Raw genomic sequence first — 18,521 nt, forward strand, 5'->3', positions numbered from 1 at the left:
TCGGGCTGACACAACCCAATCTGCGCGTTGGGACTAGGCGGGCCTGCCCATGGGCCGCACCAATGGCCTAGGCACGGTCCAACAAGATTTAGGTAGTGTCGGGCTGGCCCGAAAGCATGACATCCTATCGTACTTTTGTACTAAATAAGTCTGTTCTTTGGGTCATGTCTTATATGCATGGCTAGTAAAAAAAAATTTTCTCCCTCTTTCTTCAGGCTATGTCTTATATGACTAGAATAAATCTATTTTATGTATCTCTTCTCTTTAAGTTAAGCCTTATGTGACTGAATTAAGTCTATTTTAGATGTTTTAACAATTTTGCTTTCCTACTCATTGGACCGGGCTAAGCTTTAGCCCGGCCCATCGTGCCAAGGGTGCCAAGGGAACCACCCAATTGTCGAGCCAGGCTGGCACAAGCTTGACACCAGTCGTGTCGTGTCGTGTCGTGTTTGGGCCAGGCCCATACCGTTGGTAGGGCCGTCGGGCCTTAGGCCATCTAGCCATCTATATTCATCAGTGTCGGAATTACACTGCGCTATTGGATAACCAACACTGATGTGCCTTGCCAAACCGGCACAAAAGACCTTCCACGTGGTAGTGAACGCAACCAAAGTTGTACATGCGACTGCTTGTGCATGCTTCCAACTTGACATGCATGCACCCACCCTCCACGTAGCTACGTACGTACCTTGATCGCCCGGCCCTGTATAAATACCCCTACAAACCTAGCTGCCATGGCCACCCCCAATCAGCTAACGACTAATTAGCACACACCGGCAACTGGCCGGCCGCTATATACATGAGTCCCTCTCGCCTTCTCTTCCTCCTCGCCGCCGCCAACGCCGTGGCGCTCGTGCTGCTTCCGGCGGCCGGAGCCGAGGAAGACGAGTTCGGCTACATCCCCGGCACGCCGAGGGGCCCGGAGAACTGGGGCAGCCTGAAGCCGGAGTGGGCCACCTGCGGCGGCGGCAGGATGCAGTCGCCGATCAACCTCCGCCTCCCCGACCTCACGCTGGCGCCGCGCCTCGGCTACCTCAACTACACCTACCACCAGAACTCCAACGCCTCCGTCGTCAACCGCGGCCACGACATCCAGGTCAGGTTCGACGGCGACGCCGGCGGCCTGGTGATCAACGGCACGGCGTACCGGCTGCGGCAGCTGCACTGGCACACGCCGTCGGAGCACGCCGTCGACGGCCGGAGGTACGACATGGAGCTGCACATGGTGCACGTCGACGCGCGGAGCCAGGCCGCCGTCGTCGGCGTCCTCTACACCGTCGGCAGCCGGGACGAATTCCTGCACAAGGTGTCCATGGTTTAATTAACAGAAATCGGTTTGATTAATTTCGTTGCTTAGTTGCATTCATGGCCAAGCTTTTCATCGTGTTAACTATAATATCATTGACGTTTCATACTTTCATGACGCCCATGTTAGTTGTGAGACACATGCATGCAGTGCAATTAGAGCAAATGAACACTGACACAAATGTTATATATATTAGTGGTGGCTTTCATTAAACCGTCACAGATAGATTTCCACATATGTATATTTTTATGTGTAAAGTAGACTGGTAGTGACCAAAGTCATCAGGCTATATATGAAACAATGTTGCATATGCTTATGCAGTTGGAGCCATATATTATTGAGATTGCAAACCAGAAAGGCAAGGAAAAGATGGTGAATGGTGGTGTGGATCCAAATGTGGCCAAGGGGCAGGATACTGTGTACTATCGCTACATGGGCTCCTTGACCACACCACCTTGCACTGAGGGGGTCATCTGGACCGTTGTTAGCAAGGTATGCATATATGTTATTGCAATCGACTTCGTAAAACTTAAAATGTTACTTCTTCGTTCAAAAGTATTTGATGTATAATATAAGTTTTGTTTGACCTTCTAAAAACATAAACTATCAATAGTTTTCTTCTAAATAGTTAGTTTGAAAACAAAAGGCTAAGATAGCATATAGATAGACTTTTCATACCATCATATATATATATATATATATATATATATATATATATGAAAATTAGATCTTACTACCAGGTGTAGCTACTCCCTGCACGTTCACGATGAAAAACATTTTCATAACTATTTCTGCCCCCACCCAACAGAAAGTATGGACACTATTAAATCTCATGCGAATGATATAAAAGTTTGTACTTTCTGTTGGAAGAGAGAAGAAATATGTACAGAGGTGTTTCTACACCTTAGACGTGAAGGGAATAGATACACCTGGTAGCAGGATAGATGCTTCCTCTATATATATATATATATATATATAGACCTACCAATTGTAGAAGTAGGATTTTTGGCAAGCAATAAGCACTTAAATAATACAATTTGAGTGTACCAGATTCTTTATCATTTTGAGGAAAAGGTTTGGGAGTAAAGGGAAACAACAGAGGGATTCGAATCGAACCTAAATGGGAATGACATGAAAAATCTTTTTTAAAACCTATCATTATGGGCGTGACGACGATATACGAGAGGAATAAAAAAAACTCGTGATTGGTGTGGGGGGGAAGATCTGGTTATGAAATTGTTTAAGAAAGAGTCGTCTCATTTCCTTACTTCTTTGTTCTTTCGAATTCATTCACTTCGACGGCTGGCGCTATGCTAGCTTTGCATGATTAGCTCCGGCAGAACAGGTACTGCATTTCCTTAGTTGGAAGGAAAATTAGATCCTACTACCAGGTGTAGCTACTCCCTACACGTTCATGATGAAAAATATTTTCATAATTGTTTCTGCTCCCACCCAACAGAAAGTATGGATACTATTAAATCTCATGTGAATGATATAACTACATGTATAGAGTTTGTACTTTCTGTTGGAAGAGAAAAGAAATATGTATAGAGGTGTTTCTGCACCTTAGACGTAAAGGGAGTAGCTACATCTGATAGTAGGACAGAGGCTTCCTATATATATATATATATATATATATATATATAATAACACCTGGTTTTTTACTGTGGGCTGCTATTTGTTGCGGCTATTATTTGTTATCTGTGACAGATGATCCTCTATCTATCACGGACCAAATGGTATGGGCATATCATAACGGGCGTTTACACGAGCGCATTACCCTATTACGGATCTCTCGTGCCCGATGGGATGTTTTATAGTAGTGGGATATGTATATCATGTTGTGTTAGTTTTGATAGGTGAGCAAGTGAACAAGTGTTCTCTGAAATATATGTTCCTTTTCTCTATCTTTTTTTTTTTTAGGTGCATACCGTATCGCTATCTCAGCTTGCACTTCTGAAGGAAGCTGTGGTTGATGTAAGTTGACCAAAACTGCTCAATTCTCCACGCACATTTCCTCGCTATCTCAGCTCTCGTATATTTGACTGAAAAATTGTCAAAAATAAAAAACAAAAACAATATAAATGTCAATTAATAATACAACCTCTGGAGGTGGGGGTTTTCCCCCTAGAAGGATGTTCCTAAAAAGTCATGATTAATTAATCAATTAAGTAGCTCTTAATATGAATATGGGATAATATATATATTTCATGATTAACTCTTAATTAATCACTCGATGTGCAGGGTAATGAGAACAACACGAGGCCCCTCCAGGAGGTGAACAGAAGGAGCATCGCCCTGTTCCTTCCTCTCACTCTCCTCAACACATAACTAAACACGCCATGACGTCATACATACTACTAATGTCATATATCCTTTTTCGTATTAGCATGTTTTGTCATCGTCGTCATCATCATCTTATACTATCTATTTATACAATACATATGATATATAGTCCACTGTCAGTGTCAGTTTGATCACATTAATTTGCATATATGGCAATTGGCATAATTAATTCATGATTATGCTCAATCAATCATACAAATATATATGTATGTATCTCTTTCGGATGCTTGGCTACGTGTGTATGTTAGTACTCGGACTAAATAAAATACTACTATTATTGATTACGTATGTCTCTCCATGTTGATGTTTTTTTCATGAGATCAAGGATGTCACGTACGTCTAGCAAAAGAAATCAAACTCAAATAGGACCCTGCAGCTGGAATTAATTATTGTAATGATTCTAGATAAACCCATGTACCTGATGATGTACGTACGTTGACCAAAAATCAACTTAATTGCCATATATAAGGTCTCATTTGAAACAATGAATGTGTGCGGAAGATTTATAGGATTTTAACTAAACTATGGAATTAACAAAGGATTGGAGGTTCTAAAATCATTTTAGGTTTCTTAGGAATGGCTCAGTGTAGGTTTTAGAGAAAAGTTAGTAAGATTGCTTCGAAAAAAAATCTATTTTGTGTATGCATTCATACGATAATCTTGTTTTCTATTCCCATGGTTTACAACTTTTACGTTCGCAACATCAAAATGCAACATTTGGTTTTTTTTTTTAGGTGTAATTTCAAAATCAATTAAGTGCTTTAAAAAAATCTTAGTCAAACTTCAAAAGTGTGATAAAAGGAAAAAAATATATAATAGGTGAAAAACATGGATCACAACACTAAGATATATACACTCTCATCTTTTCTCTTATGTTTATGCTTATAAATTAAAATTAAATTTTCAATCTTAAATTGTAGTTGGCTTTTGAGTTTTTTCTATTATAGTTTATTTTTAGCTTTTATGTTTAAACCATTAAGAACATGTGTATTAAATTGTTATTTATAAATTATTTCCCGTTTGTAAATATGCCGTTTGGCATATTGCTTTAATAAACCAAAAAAAATGGGCACCATAACGCAAAATGTAAAATAGGACGTTTTCTACAAAGGACCATGGCTAAAGCCAGCTAGCAAGCCAATGAAGCATGCATATCAACTCCTAACATATGATCAAAAAGATGGGCAAACACTAGCGACAAAAGCACAGCTGTATATGGGTATTATTTATAGTCACCAAAATTGAAATTATGGCGAATAAAATCATGTGCTCACTACTCCTACAATATACTACCGGTATTGGAAAGGTTTAGAAAATAAATTTCTCCACAAGAAATCACACCCATTTTGTTAGTACTACAGTTTTCTTAAGAAAAAAATGCACATTGACGGATTGTGGAATACTGGCAGGGTATGAAATTTTTTATCAATTTATTTTATCTTTAAGAAAAAAAACTCTTGATAAACACTTTATGCACCATTAGAACACACAGATCATCACTTGCTTTTTCAAATAAAAAGCGAAACAATATATTTATAAACTGAAAATAATTTATAAATAAAACTTTTATATATGTATTTTTAACGATCTAAAAAGTAAGACTGGAAAATAAATTACGATAAAAAAATTTCAAAATGAACTCTAAATTTAAGGATAAAAACCTAAATTCTGGCTTATAATCATATACGGATGAAAAAAGATGAGGCCATCCTATTTCAATGGGCTAAAATTTTGGTAAACAGGAGAAAGTTAAAGAGACATCAGGCCGCAACTCTAGTTGCAAAATAAGCAATGGAAAGCCATTTTATTTCAATGCGCATGAACGCAGAATTTACTATACAGTATACAGGGATTTGTACAGTTATAATACACGATTCACATTCGAAATACTCCATATTTTGTATCTTCTGGAACTGGCTTAGCTGCAGCAGATAAGCAGAGGCTTAAAACCCGTCTGGTATCTGCAGGGTCGATGATCCCGTCGTCCCAAAGTCTAGCGGTAGAGTAGTATGGGCTTCCTTCTTTGTCATAAGCCTCCACAACTTTAGCTTTGAAGGCTTCTTCCTCATCTTTGGTCCACTGCATACGAGCAAAAGTGACCGTTTTGCTGAGAATCTAACTTTCGAGTTACATTTGCCGTATATTCTAAAACAAAGAGAATGCAGCATAGTTTATCTAAGAAAAAACAAAGAACGAATGCGCTATACCTCCACTCCTTGTCTTTTTTTGTTGTTCTTCTCTATTTGAGCAAGGACACCGGCTGCCTGAAAAGTTTAAAAGAGCAAACAATGAGAATTCCAAGAACTGAATCCCAATAGCTTAGAACATTTGAAGACGATGTTATGATGTAGGATAGGATATATATTGAAGCAGTGAAGCTCCAGGACAAAATCCATAGCTTTCATCTTTCAATGCACAAGCAGGGGAAAGGACTAAAATATTATACTTTCTGTGATTCAACAAAATAATGGAAAGAAGTGCACTACCAATATTGTACTTTTCTTTATTATACCTTTGCACTTGTTTCTCCTGATTTTGTGTGTTTTAGTTGAATACAGTGCATAGTCTAGTTTCTAAAACAGAAGTTTACTGAATTATTAGTTATCTAATTTGGACTATGTCTTCATCCAAATATTCCCCGAAAAATATGGGATAATTACCACAATTGGCAAGTAAGATCACCATACCTCAATTTATTTTCAGAATTATTTACAGAATGTATATATTTTTGAATGTTTTATCTAATGTATACCTCACACCTGCACTAATTGAATAATAGGGAAGGCTGATGTGGTGTCAATAGAAGAAAGTTTTAGTGTCCTATCATTTGTGCTCTGGTTTTGCAAACTATACCTCAAGAAAAGTTCACTGAATTATGATGTCTAACATTTGTGCAGAAAGTGTTATTTGACAACATATTAACATTTTTTATCACCAATTAGCAACGTCAAGATGTTTTCACATCTCAAAGAACAAGCACAAATGCACGATGCTGCTAGACAGTAGTACAGCATCCTTAAGGTGTAAAAATATTAGCAATTAATGAGTGCCAAGAATTACAATCATGAACTCTTGAGTAGGGAATTATAAAAGTAAAACTGTCTGACAAGTTGGGCCAATTAAAGACGAGTTTTTACCTGGAGACCACCCATGACAGATATTCTAGCAGTTGGCCACATAAACAAAAAGTTTGGGCTGTATGCACGTCCACACATTCCATAGTTTCCAGCACCAAAACTTCCACCAACGATAATGGTAATTTTAGGTACCTGTGTGTAGAGATACAAAATATGTATTACTGCTAAGATCCATTGGTGCAAGTTCTGGTTAACTTTTAAATCCCAAAACAATAAAGCAGGACATTTGTGCTAGTAAGGTCATAATTTTTTTTTTGTTAAGGAAACGATAACCACTGGTTTGGTAGTAACCACTTATTTTTAACTTCCCATTATTAAAAAATCTTCATCAAAGAAACAAGGACCAAAGTATTGCTCTTCTTTATTGTTCTTAAGGAAAGATGAATGCTCGTAATGCAACAGGATAATATAACAATACACAGGCAACTTGGTCCCATGGTAGTAAAAACATGTCTCTAGCACATCAGAGTGTATCATTGTTTTAAATATGTTTTTGGAGGAAGGAATAGTTTTTATAGATAATAGAGAACTAATGAAATTATATTGGAAACTTGTTTTTTACTGAATATCACATTTAGCATAAATAGAAGGATTATGTGTATATATTGCACTTCCAACACAATTTATGTAGAAGACAACACAATTGATAGATGGGAGAAATAGCTCAAATGTAATGGAAGCAAGGAACTGAAACTCTGGAAATACTAAAATTTGAATTTTAAAGTGAATCCTTTTCTCTATTAAATATATATCTATGATGATATGTACAAGAGGTTGCCTGATGCTGGATAGTGTGTCACTACACTAAAATGAGAGCGACAAAGGAAAAGGGAATAGGTGGCTTTGACCTTGGAACAGGAAACTGCCATAACCATTTTTGCTCCAGCTTTTGCTATTCCACTTGCTTCAGATTTTGATCCAACCTAAGAAGATGGACAATCAAATAACAATCCAAATTATCATCCAAAATGGCTAAAAAAATTATTACAAAATCAAATCAATTAACATTAAGTTTTAGAGCCCCAACAACACTGTCAAAATCATGCAGGCTACCACAAGTCATTCTTGTACAGTTCACATACTAACTTAAAGGTGAATATTGCTCAGAACCATGAAAAAGATTGCTGAGCTGGGAAACATTATCCAATTTGTATGGCATATGGGTATGCAGTGACAATAATGAGTTGATCTGGTATGTATGAAATGGGTATTGAAAGGAAGGAAGGATTTCAAAAGTAAATAAGATAACATACCATGAATCCAGTAATATTTTGAAGGAATATGAGAGGTATATTGCGCTGGGCACACAACTCTATGAAGTGGGAACCCTTTAGGGCTGACTCTGTAAATAAAATACCATTGTTGCCAATAATTCCAATAGGCTGTCCACAAATCCTTGCAAAACCAGTCACCAGTGTCTGCATAAATATAAATTGAGCAAAAACAACTTACACAATGCATGAGATACAGAATACAAAGCTTGTCCAAGAATAAGAAAATCCTTACTGTTCCATACAATTTTTTGAATTCATCGAATTCACTTCCATCAACTATACGAGCTATTACTGAGCGAATGTCAAAAGACTGCTTCATATCAGCTGGGGCAATCGAGCGAAGTTCCTGTGCATCATACAATGGCTCTTGGTAATCACAAGAAGAATTCTGTACATTTGGTACTTTAGCCGCCAAGTGAAGGTTCTTCACAATGTTTCTCCCCAGTGTTAGCCCATGAAGCTCATCTACATCAATTTACAGTGCAGAATTTGTCTAAAACATTTAGTAATATTCAGCTTACATGTACAAAAAAAAAAGATATAAAGAGGACATATGGCTTAAAATAGTGAGATCCAAAATGCCAGTGATGATACACGACAGAAAAGAAGTAAGATTTAACGATATGTATAGGAAGTAATCAAGTCACATTATGCTATTAAATGACGTAACAATTTACCTTGTGCAAAGTGATCTGAGACTCCTGATATCTTGCAATGCACTGATGCTCCACCAAGGTCCTCAGCAGATATCTCTTCTCCTGTAGCAGCCTACAAAATTGGCCCTTTAGACTTCAATAACCATATTCAGATATTTGCACACAACATAAACATAAAACGAATAATTGAAATGGTAAGCAGATAACACTCACCTTTACAAGTGGTGGACCAGCCAGAAAAATTGTTCCATTTCCCTTTACTATTACACTCTCATCAGCCATTGCAGGAATGTAAGCTCCACCAGCAGTACAAGAGCCTAAAACTAATGCAATCTGCGGAATGCCATCTGATGACATCTTAGCTTGATTGTAGAATATTCGACCAAAATTATCACGGTCAGGGAAAACTTCAGCCTGCCTGGGAAGATTAGCACCTCCACTGTCAACAAGATATATGCAAGGCAGTTTACATTCAGAAGCTATTTCCTGCGCCCGCAGATGCTTTTTGACAGTGATAGGATAGTATGTTCCCCCTTTTGTAGTTGGATCATTGGCTACAAACATACATAATCGTCCATGGACAGGTCCTATTCCAGTTATTATACCCCCTGATGGTAATGGTTCCTCATAAACTCCAGATCCTGCAAGCTTTATTGAAAAAAGTACCATCAACAGCTGATACTCTAGATTAAAAAAAAAGACGGCTGATTTCTATCATGGATTCATATTCGGGACATCCCTGATATTGAAACAAGTCAACAACTGAATGCTTGGAAAAATTGGCAGGGATTTTAGAGCCCATAAAGGATCTGATTTTAGACTACCCACTACTCCATTATTACGGTTTCTTAAGGACTCGTAGATATATTAGTTTCCAGGAAAGCATAGAAGCGGTGCTTGTCAAGAGTAGCATGTGCATTCCAGCCTCAATTGTTTCCCATTTCATTAGCTACTGAACACTTGAGAACTCATCACATGCTTCTTGATGTATGAAATAGTTAAGAGTATTCAAATGAGCATACTTTGGGTACTCTTTTCACTGAATTGACACATGGACAGAGTATGCAGTGCAGATGGCAATTGTATCAGAGTGCATGGAAATCTATTCCAATAGTAGTGGTGCATTTTTGTAGTTAATGGTCATAAGGTCGTTAGTTCATCAATGGAGCGTGACACCACTAACTAAACGAAGCATGCAGTATACAGTTCAGTTCAGACAGCTGATGAGATTACACGGCGAGGGAGAGCACCGACAACGAGACCGACCTGGGAGAGCTCGAGGAAGGAGGCGCCGGGGTCGAGCAGGCGATCGATGCGCTCCCGCGGCAGCAGCTTCCCCCGCGACCTGTTCCGCCTCACCGCCTCCGCGCCTCCCCCGGCCAGCACCTACACGAAGGGGCCTCCAACGTCACGGCCACGGGGTCACCTCAATTCAGGAGAGGAGGGACGAGAGGGGGGGAGGGCAGAGGAGAGGACGGGGCCCGCCCCCCGCGCACCTGGGAGACGCGGTCGCGCAGGTCGGAGAGGAGGCCCCCGACGGCGGCGGCGTTGCGGGCGTACGCTTCGGAGCCCCGGTCGAGGCCGTCGGGGAGCACGGAGGCGCCGCCTCCTCCTCCGTGGGCGTAGGCCGTCGCAGCGGCCGACGAGTGGTACCCTCCGGCGGCCGGCCGTAGACGCCGCGCGGCGAGACGGCGGAGCATCTCGCCTGCTCCTACGGCAGTGTCGTGCGTGCGCTTGTCAGAGTAGTACGGGTGGGGGTTGTGACTCACTCTGTTTATTTATATGATTTATTTTTTATTTTATTTTTTCCTGTGGGTCCCACTGTCAGAGAGAGGGGAGGGGGTTGGGAGATTGGAGGTGTTCACTTGTAGACAATCCTGAAAATTATCTTTTTTTTAGAATTCTAATAGTATTAATGATAAAATTAGCTACTATTCTAATTTTTTTATCCAACTTTTTAAATCTATTTAATAAGCACAAATGATAAAATTAACTACTATAAAATTAAAAATCTATTTAAAAATAAGATAATTAACTTTTTTATATATTTTTTCCTAAAAGTATATTGCTTACTAGTCTAAAAATAAGGATAATCTGGATTAAAAGAACATATCCCAGCTGCTCTGCTCGTTCACGGAAGTTTGGAAAGAGCGGAGGGTGATCCGGTCGAAGAGGATGGTGCGCTGGGTTCGACGTGGACGTACGTGGTGGATAAGACGGGCCCGATCGGAGGAGGAACAGCTTTGGCACGGCACAGTCGTGAGAGACTGACGGCGAACTCACCCCCATATTTAAGCAAGAAAATATATTTTTAACAGGTTTTTAAAAATATTTTTAATATTTACACATGCCTAAAATTAACTCACTTGTGTCCTAAATTTGCCTAGTTAAGAATACTTGTTCCTAATTTAAATTATTTATTTTTAGATTTAATATTTTTTTAATGAACCCAATACAAACTTTTAGATGCTCAGTTACTACTTGAACAAAAACCACGAAATCAATTAACGGGCTTGATTGCATGCTTGTTTAACTTGTTGTCCAATCCGATCTTAACCAAAACTTTAGTTGGCACATTTTGGTATTTATTGAATTTTCTCCTGTCTGAAATATTTTGTCAAATTTTGGTGGAGTTTTAAGGGTGGAAGCTTCTGGTTTTGGTACGAGAGCGATGGTTGAAATATATTTGATTTGTCCAATAACATGGACGGTTATTTGTACTATTGTAAAAGTTAAATTGTGTGAGGCCACATCATCAAGTAATATGGATCAAGTACCACATATCTCTTTTCCTCCCCACCTTGCTTCTCATCCTAGCCCATCTAATAGATTCTAAATCCGTTACAAATCCATCTAATCCAGAAAGACTAGCATGCCCACATCCCATTAATCAATCAAACATGTGCACTAATGCCAATTAACCGAAACCATAAGCATACATGGTGCACAGGGAAATCCTTGAGCGAACAAACAATATCGAGCGAGGTAAAGCCAACTCGGCTAATTGGCTCATCCAGGGTTCGCAAAACCACGTTTACCGCCAGTAACCGCGGTTTTCGCAAGGTCCGCGGGGAGACGGGATCGGTAAGCTGCGGTAACCAAGTTTAAATTTGAAGAGAATTTAAAAAATTTGAGAAAATTTAATAAAAAATATATGTTGTATATGTTGATATATAATGTAGTTTTGTCAAAGAAATTCATGGAAAAAAAGTATTTCTGGCGTAATTAAAAATCATAAACGAGAATTTCGAGAAACAAAATTAAAAAATAGTCTATTGCAAATAATATTTCATAGGAAGATTCTTAAGAATATTTTGTTATTAAATCATTATTAATTTACACTAGACACTAGGGTACGTAATGTTAAAAGACAAATATACAACGATGGATATATGGAAAATATGTATGGGAAAAATTATACGTGCACTTTAGTAATAATTGGTAGTAGGTATAGTTGTGATGTATCAATCAAAATGAAGTTGTTACTTGTTATTGGTGTGAGTTATTTGGTGAAGGACGATATGAGTCATACGACGGTGTATGTTTGTACGTTGCAATATAAAGAATTTAGAAAAGGTCATATAAAATTTTCTTATTTTCCCTAAAATATGTTCTATTTTCCAATTTTTTCTGTCACAACTCACAAATATAGTCACAAAACATTTTCCTATTTTTCATTTATTTTTTAATATTTTTTAATATTTTTTCGTATTTGACATCAACACCCGCGGTAACCGCGGTTTACTCGCGGTAACCGCGATTTCGGCTAAAAAACCGCGCGAGAAATCACAGTTTCCGTCGTTCTCATACGCTGTTTCAGCACGTACTCACCGCGGTTACCACGCGAAACCGCACGGTAACCGTGCAAAACCGTGCGGTAACCGCATTTACCGCGCGGTTTTGAATTCAAATTTTTTGTTTTCAAATTCGTTGCGGTTTTTACGGTTTTTGCGGTTACCTTGCGGGATCCGCGGGAGCGCGGTACCGCGGTTTTTGTGATAAAAACGGTAAGGGGAACCCTGGGCTCATCACGGCATGTTTGGCTCACAAATCACTACTACTTTTGCCCATGGGAAGGGGAGCTGCAAGCCTGTAGCATGCTCGTAGATAGGGGTGGACTGTAGCATGCTCGTAGATAGGGTGGACAGAAAGCTCGTGACTCGTTAGCTCACTCGACTCGTGACAAACTCGGCTTGGCTCATTTTATTTTTGTAACGAGCCGAGCTAGTATTTTAGCTCGTTAGAGATAACGAGCCAGCTCGAGCTGGCTCGTGAGCTGCTCGCAAGCCTAACGAGCTAGACCAAAGACACAAGATTCACCGGTGTTCATTGATTTCACCCTGGAATGCATGTGTTTAGTACTTCATAGGTTCACCGTGTGATTTGTTGGTTCAAACTTTAATATTTAAATACAATTTCATATGATTTGCATGTTTGAAATAAAAATTTGCTTATATAACCTATTGAAAAATTATTTAGGTTAACTTTTTATGCATGGCTCACGAGTCTAACGAGCCAGCTTAAGCTTTATTAACGAGCTGAGCCGGGCTGGGTTTTTAGCTCGCTACGATAACGAGCCGAGCCGAGCCAGCTCGTTATCTTAACGAGCTTGACCGAGCCGAGCCGAGCTGGCTCGTTGTCCAGCCCTACTCGTAGATGGAGGGCAATGGTCGGTGAAACTCGAGGGTGGAGGCTAGCCATTGGTGATACTTGAGGGAGGAGGATGACAACTTGCCTGTAGCCAGAGGACAGAACAGTGACTCAAGAGCATATTGGTGGGTAGAATACCGCAAGCGGCGTTGCTTGAGAGTAGGGGAGACCGAAACGCCCCAGCCATCAAATCCATATAGCCTATTTTACTTGGTGGGTGGGTCCATGTTTATATAGCACCCTACTTACATGTTTGTCATCGTTGCGTGTAAAATGGTTAACTCAGAGGCACTATGCTTTAGGGTGAAGTGGGAATATAAGTCAGCTCAAACCTATCTAAACTTTCGATGTAGGATTAATCCTACCAACTAGACACTTAGGCCTATATTATTATAAAAAAAACAGTGGCTCATAGGTATTATTAATCATATCTATGGGACAGAATAGTGACTACGCTATTATAAAAAGGAATAATGATTTTGTCTATTTTTCATCATTTGTTTTGGGTATGCGGCCTCGAGTCGTTGCTATCTAGCCGGGCGGTCGGTCTCGGCTCTCCACTGCTCAACCGACCGGTCGATCAGGATGATCTAGCTAGCCCGAATATTCGGTTCGGAGCTATTTGAATCTGACCGGTCCTGGTTACATTTTTAAGCCTACACGGCTACACCCACACACGGAGAATAATTAATCAGTTTTTATAAGAAAAATGGCCTAAAGTTTGCCCAGGGTTCCGTCGTCAAAAAACGAAAATCCTTATTTTCTGCTACCTCTTTGCTCTAAATGTTTGACGTCGTTAATTTTTTTATACATGTTTGACCATTTCTCTTATTTAAAAAATTTACATAATTATTAATTATTTTTATATCATTTCATTTATTGTTAAGTATACTTTTATGCATATGTGTAGCTTTACATATTTAAAAAAAAATAAAACGAATGATCAAACGTGTATAAAAAATCAATGACGTTAAATATCTAGGGACGAAGGTAGCATGTGTTTCTACCATTTGTTATTGTGGTGCCTCAGTGCCTCACCATTCGTCACGGTACGATTTCCCTTACGGGAGCACACATCTAAAGGTATCATATGAAGGAGAGAGAGAGGGCTCATTCGCAGCTGAAGGTGTCGGCCCGTCTAATCAGCACATATGATTAATTGAGTATTATCTTTTACCAACTTAAAATAGATTAATCTAATTTTTAAACAACTTTCATATATTATTTTTTAGAAAAAGTATATCATTTTATAGTTTCAAAACATGTGTACAGAAAAAGAGAGACAAATTTCCCTTACGCGTCACTTGCGAACGCGCCAGAGTGTGTTTTTATGTGTTGCTTTGTCGGTAGATAAGACGGTGACATGGTTGCATGTAGCACTGGGTGTTCAGATTACCCGAAAATTTCGGGTTGAGTTTTTTGGTTTTTTAAATTTTGGGTTTTCAAAATTAATACCCGAAATTAGTGAAAAAATTTTAAGACCCAATATTTTAGGTACCCGCAAAATCGGGTTTGGGTTTCGAGTTACCTGTTATAACCCAAATAGTGCTCAACATACTGAAAACAAATATTTTGTAGGTCTTTTTGCACAAAAAATAGTAGTAATTCATGGTCATTTTCCTACCAAAAAAATTCCAATATTGTTTCAGCAACCTTTTAGTTGTAAAGCCACACATATTATCTCAAGTCATACATTAAACCATTAAATTAAAGTTCATAGCTATGATACATATTTTATCTTAATTCTCAAATCAGAACATAAAACCGCCACAAAAAACATATTTAATCTCAAGTCACCAGCTCATACGTTGCCACATGGGTAGGAGAGTGGAACTTGCTCCCTGTTTGCGTCATATGTGTCTTTGATGTGGAGGTTGAAGTACCGAGCAAGGAATTGTTGCTCTTATCTCGCGTATTCGAGTATTTCGGGTACCGGAGACATAAACCCGATTTATCGAAATAAATTTGGGTTTTCAAACTTAGAATACGCAGATATAGTTCGGGCATTGGGTTTCGGTTGTTTCAGGTTCGAGGTTGGTCGTTCTTCGGACTTCGAGTTTTGTGCCCACGGCTAGTAGCATGGAGTCATCGTGACTTGCGACATACATTAGCAAGATTTTTCATTATAGGTCACGAAATTCGTAAGCACTTTAAAAATTACAGCCCAATTCGCATGACTTTTAGAGCGTTTCAACTGGATGTAAATTTTCTTCCTTTTGTGTAATTAGCAGAATATGGTGGTGGCTATCAACGGACGACGCGGTCGAATGGATATAGCGGCATAGAACGAACATAATCGATATCCTGGTGGCACATTTTGAAAGTCGCGTGAACTAGACATTAATTTCTAAAGTGCTTGTGAATTTACTAACATGTAATGAAAAATCTCTGTGTTCTCGGGTGGATCACGCCTATCTTTTCGTATCTACTTATGATTATTTTTAAGATTAAATTTAAAGTTAATTTTAGGGTTTTTAACCAAATTTTATTTTACAGTCTTGGTTTATACAACACCTAGAACATGTATATAAATTTTTATTTATAAATTATTTTTTTATAAATATACCCTTATCCCGTGGTTTCTTCCTCTCCTCCATGATCGATGCCGGCTCGCCGGCGAAGCCGCTCTCCATGGTTGTGGCCACATGCTCTATGACATGCCGGGGATGACGAGATCAGGGGGTGGACCACTGTCATAATAAAAGATTTAACAGGGTCAGGAGAATATATGGTGTGCGTACGGTAGCATAATCCTTACTTTCTATATAGTTGACGTGATTTTCTCTACTCTTCTAAAGGCATATCACCTCAGTTTTTAGTCTAAAATGATACACAAGGGTGTAAATTAAGCCACATCATCTCAATTGTTTTTAGCTTTAATTAGGATGATACATCAATGGTGTAAATTAAACCACATTATCTTAATTGTTTTTAGCTTTAGAATGATATATCAAGCGTGTAAGTTACATCTCTTCACATTATCTCAATTGTTTTTAGTCTCTGGATGATTCATTAAGAGTGTAGATTGTATCTCTTTTCAAAAGGTACATCATACAACCCAATTATTTATAACACATGGATAATTGGTAAAGTCACAAAAATTTATAAGCACATGAAAAAAATCGTATAGTAGGTAAGAATTTTTTTTAGAATTTATATCTGTTATATTCTCATATAGTTCTCCCGCAGCAACGCATGAGGTATCCATCTAGTACTATTACTACCTCTGTTTCATAATGTAAGATGTTTGACTTTTTAATTACAGCATTTGACCATTCATCTTATTCAAAAATTTAGTACAAATATAAAAATAACAAGTCATGTTTAAACTTGATAATAAAGTAAGTCACAAGCAAAATAAATAATATTTCTATAATTTTTTAAATAAGATAAATAATCAAATATTACATGAAAAAAATGAAACATCTTACGTTATAAAATGGAGGGAAGAAAGCAATAAACAAGTACGTCATGCACAACACGGGGATATTCTTTTTTTTTTTTCTCTTCTTTTGGCTGGAAGCAAACTCATCTCACCAACCATGTGCAACCTTGAGGACTTTATCGATTTCCTCCTCTCTCTCTCTCTCTCTATATATCTTTCTTTTTATTTGTCCTTATGATCGGACACGTGGTGCCTTCGCTTTCTGGTGGCGAGCACCGTATCGTCGCGACTTCCGAGTGCCTGCGGAACAGTCAGCATTGTCGAGAGAGATGTATGGATCCGAAAATAGCTAGCCACGTGCAGGAAAGCTAAGCTCGTATGATTGGTACATACATGCTGGTGAGTGCGTTGCGTCCGTCGTTCGGCTTGATTTTCCCCGATAATTTCTACACTTTCCATTTCCCAAAGTATTCCTTTTCTCTAATATTTAAATCTTGTTTCGTAATATATATGTTTTTAAATAGTATTGTAGGCATATTCCATCAATTATTCTTATTCAATTTTTCATCTTACTCTTCTCTGCCTTCGCATATCTGTTTGTTTTATATTTACTAATGGACACTAAAGTCTTTTGTTCTAATTTTAATCTTTATTAAACGATTTAGAATATTTTAAAATAAATGGGAACTCGAATACCCAAAGAATCATGGATGCATGCATCTATATACCATGGTTGACAAAATCTCTGGGAATTATAAGTTCATGTGTTGTCAGATTAAGTCAAATCCTATAATCAAAAAATGTGATAAGTGTCCATTTTAGATTAAAACACAAACAAACCAACTCAACATTTTCTTTGCAAAAATACACTACAAACATGCATATTTAAGGATTTGCCACTCGTATAAGTGACGTTTAAATTATGTATATATGATAGATGGGTGTAAGACCGTATGTTATAGTCGTAGAGGGTGGCAAATCCTTAAATATGATATTATAGCAGATGGCAAATAATTAAATGCCCTTGCTAGTTCACATGTGTGTGTGCGCCCTAGGCACGCGGACGCATGGATCGTCCATTTTTCTAGCTTCATGCTCAATGCATTTTACTTTATATTTTTAGAGTAAACGAGTCAGATTCGTTAGTTTTAGTGATTTCGCTTTCTCTGCATTAAGAAAGGGGAGAGGGGATGGAAGGATCAAGGACCACTGACTTTGCTAATGGTGGAACAGTGTGAGGCTATGTGAGAAGAGAAAGGACCGATGTAACCAAACAATCTAGTACTGGTGGTGGAGCAGATAATAAGTACATAAGGTGTTCCCTAGTTTCATACATGTGTGAGCATTTGCGAAAGAGTTGTATGAACAATCTCTACGAAAACTTCCAAAGAGAAAAATAAGAAATAGTAGTACTAGTAGACTAGGAGAAAATAAATAAAATATATCGCTATTCAATATTGGATAACGAGTTATGTAATATTCGATAATAAATTAAAGCTAATCTACAGTTCATATTAACATTTACTCCCTTTATTTTATATTAGAGATCATTTTTAGTTTTTTGAAGTCAAATATTTATAGGTTTGATCAAGTTTATCTAAAATGCATTAACATCTATAACATTAAATTAGTTGAATTTAAACTTAATCCACTCAATATATATATTTTAGTATATTTATTTCATGTTAAAAGTGATGCTATATTTTTCTATAAACTTGATTAGACCTGAAGATATTTAACTTGCAAGAAACATAAATTGAATTGTAA

General features: G+C 38.1%; 2 protein-coding genes across 2 annotated transcripts; one reads left to right on the plus strand and one right to left on the minus strand.

The window, feature by feature from the left end:
* The first annotated feature begins 799 nt into the window (after positions 1–799).
* On the plus strand, positions 800–3,637 carry LOC102722418 (dioscorin DB3S-like). The gene is made up of 4 exons (XM_006660074.1): positions 800–1,306; positions 1,628–1,798; positions 3,230–3,283; positions 3,551–3,637. The coding sequence occupies exons 1-4, from the start codon at positions 800–802 to the stop codon at positions 3,635–3,637; spliced, it is 819 nt and encodes a 272-aa protein (XP_006660137.1).
* A 1,752-nt stretch (positions 3,638–5,389) lies between these two features.
* Positions 5,390–10,459, minus strand: LOC102722698 (methylcrotonoyl-CoA carboxylase beta chain, mitochondrial). Its single transcript, XM_006660075.2, has 10 exons — positions 10,216–10,459; positions 9,986–10,105; positions 8,933–9,367; positions 8,741–8,831; positions 8,296–8,528; positions 8,043–8,207; positions 7,638–7,712; positions 6,790–6,921; positions 5,860–5,916; positions 5,390–5,731 (listed from the first exon to the last, which is right to left on the minus strand). The coding sequence occupies exons 1-10, from the start codon at positions 10,417–10,419 to the stop codon at positions 5,528–5,530; spliced, it is 1,716 nt and encodes a 571-aa protein (XP_006660138.2). The 5' UTR covers positions 10,420–10,459; the 3' UTR covers positions 5,390–5,527.
* Positions 10,460–18,521: the final 8,062 nt, after the last annotated feature.

This window comes from Oryza brachyantha, chromosome 8, assembly GCF_000231095.2.
Source record: "Oryza brachyantha chromosome 8, ObraRS2, whole genome shotgun sequence".
Lineage (NCBI taxonomy): Eukaryota > Viridiplantae > Streptophyta > Magnoliopsida > Poales > Poaceae > Oryza > Oryza brachyantha.

Coding starts and splice junctions, on each gene's coding strand:
- LOC102722418 (XM_006660074.1), top strand. CDS start 800: ATGAGTCCCTCTCGCCTTCTCTTCCTCCTCGCCGCCGCCAACGCCGTG. Junction 1,307..1,627: donor GGGACGAATTCCTGCACAAG/GTGTCCATGGTT, acceptor ATGCTTATGCAG/TTGGAGCCATATATTATTGA. Junction 3,284..3,550: donor TGAAGGAAGCTGTGGTTGAT/GTAAGTTGACCA, acceptor CTCGATGTGCAG/GGTAATGAGAACAACACGAG.
- LOC102722698 (XM_006660075.2), bottom strand. CDS start 10,419: ATGCTCCGCCGTCTCGCCGCGCGGCGTCTACGGCCGGCCGCCGGAGGG. Junction 9,368..9,985: donor CCTTCCTCGAGCTCTCCCAG/GTCGGTCTCGTT, acceptor TTTTCAATAAAG/CTTGCAGGATCTGGAGTTTA. Junction 6,922..7,637: donor TGGCAGTTTCCTGTTCCAAG/GTCAAAGCCACC, acceptor CTCTACACACAG/GTACCTAAAATTACCATTAT.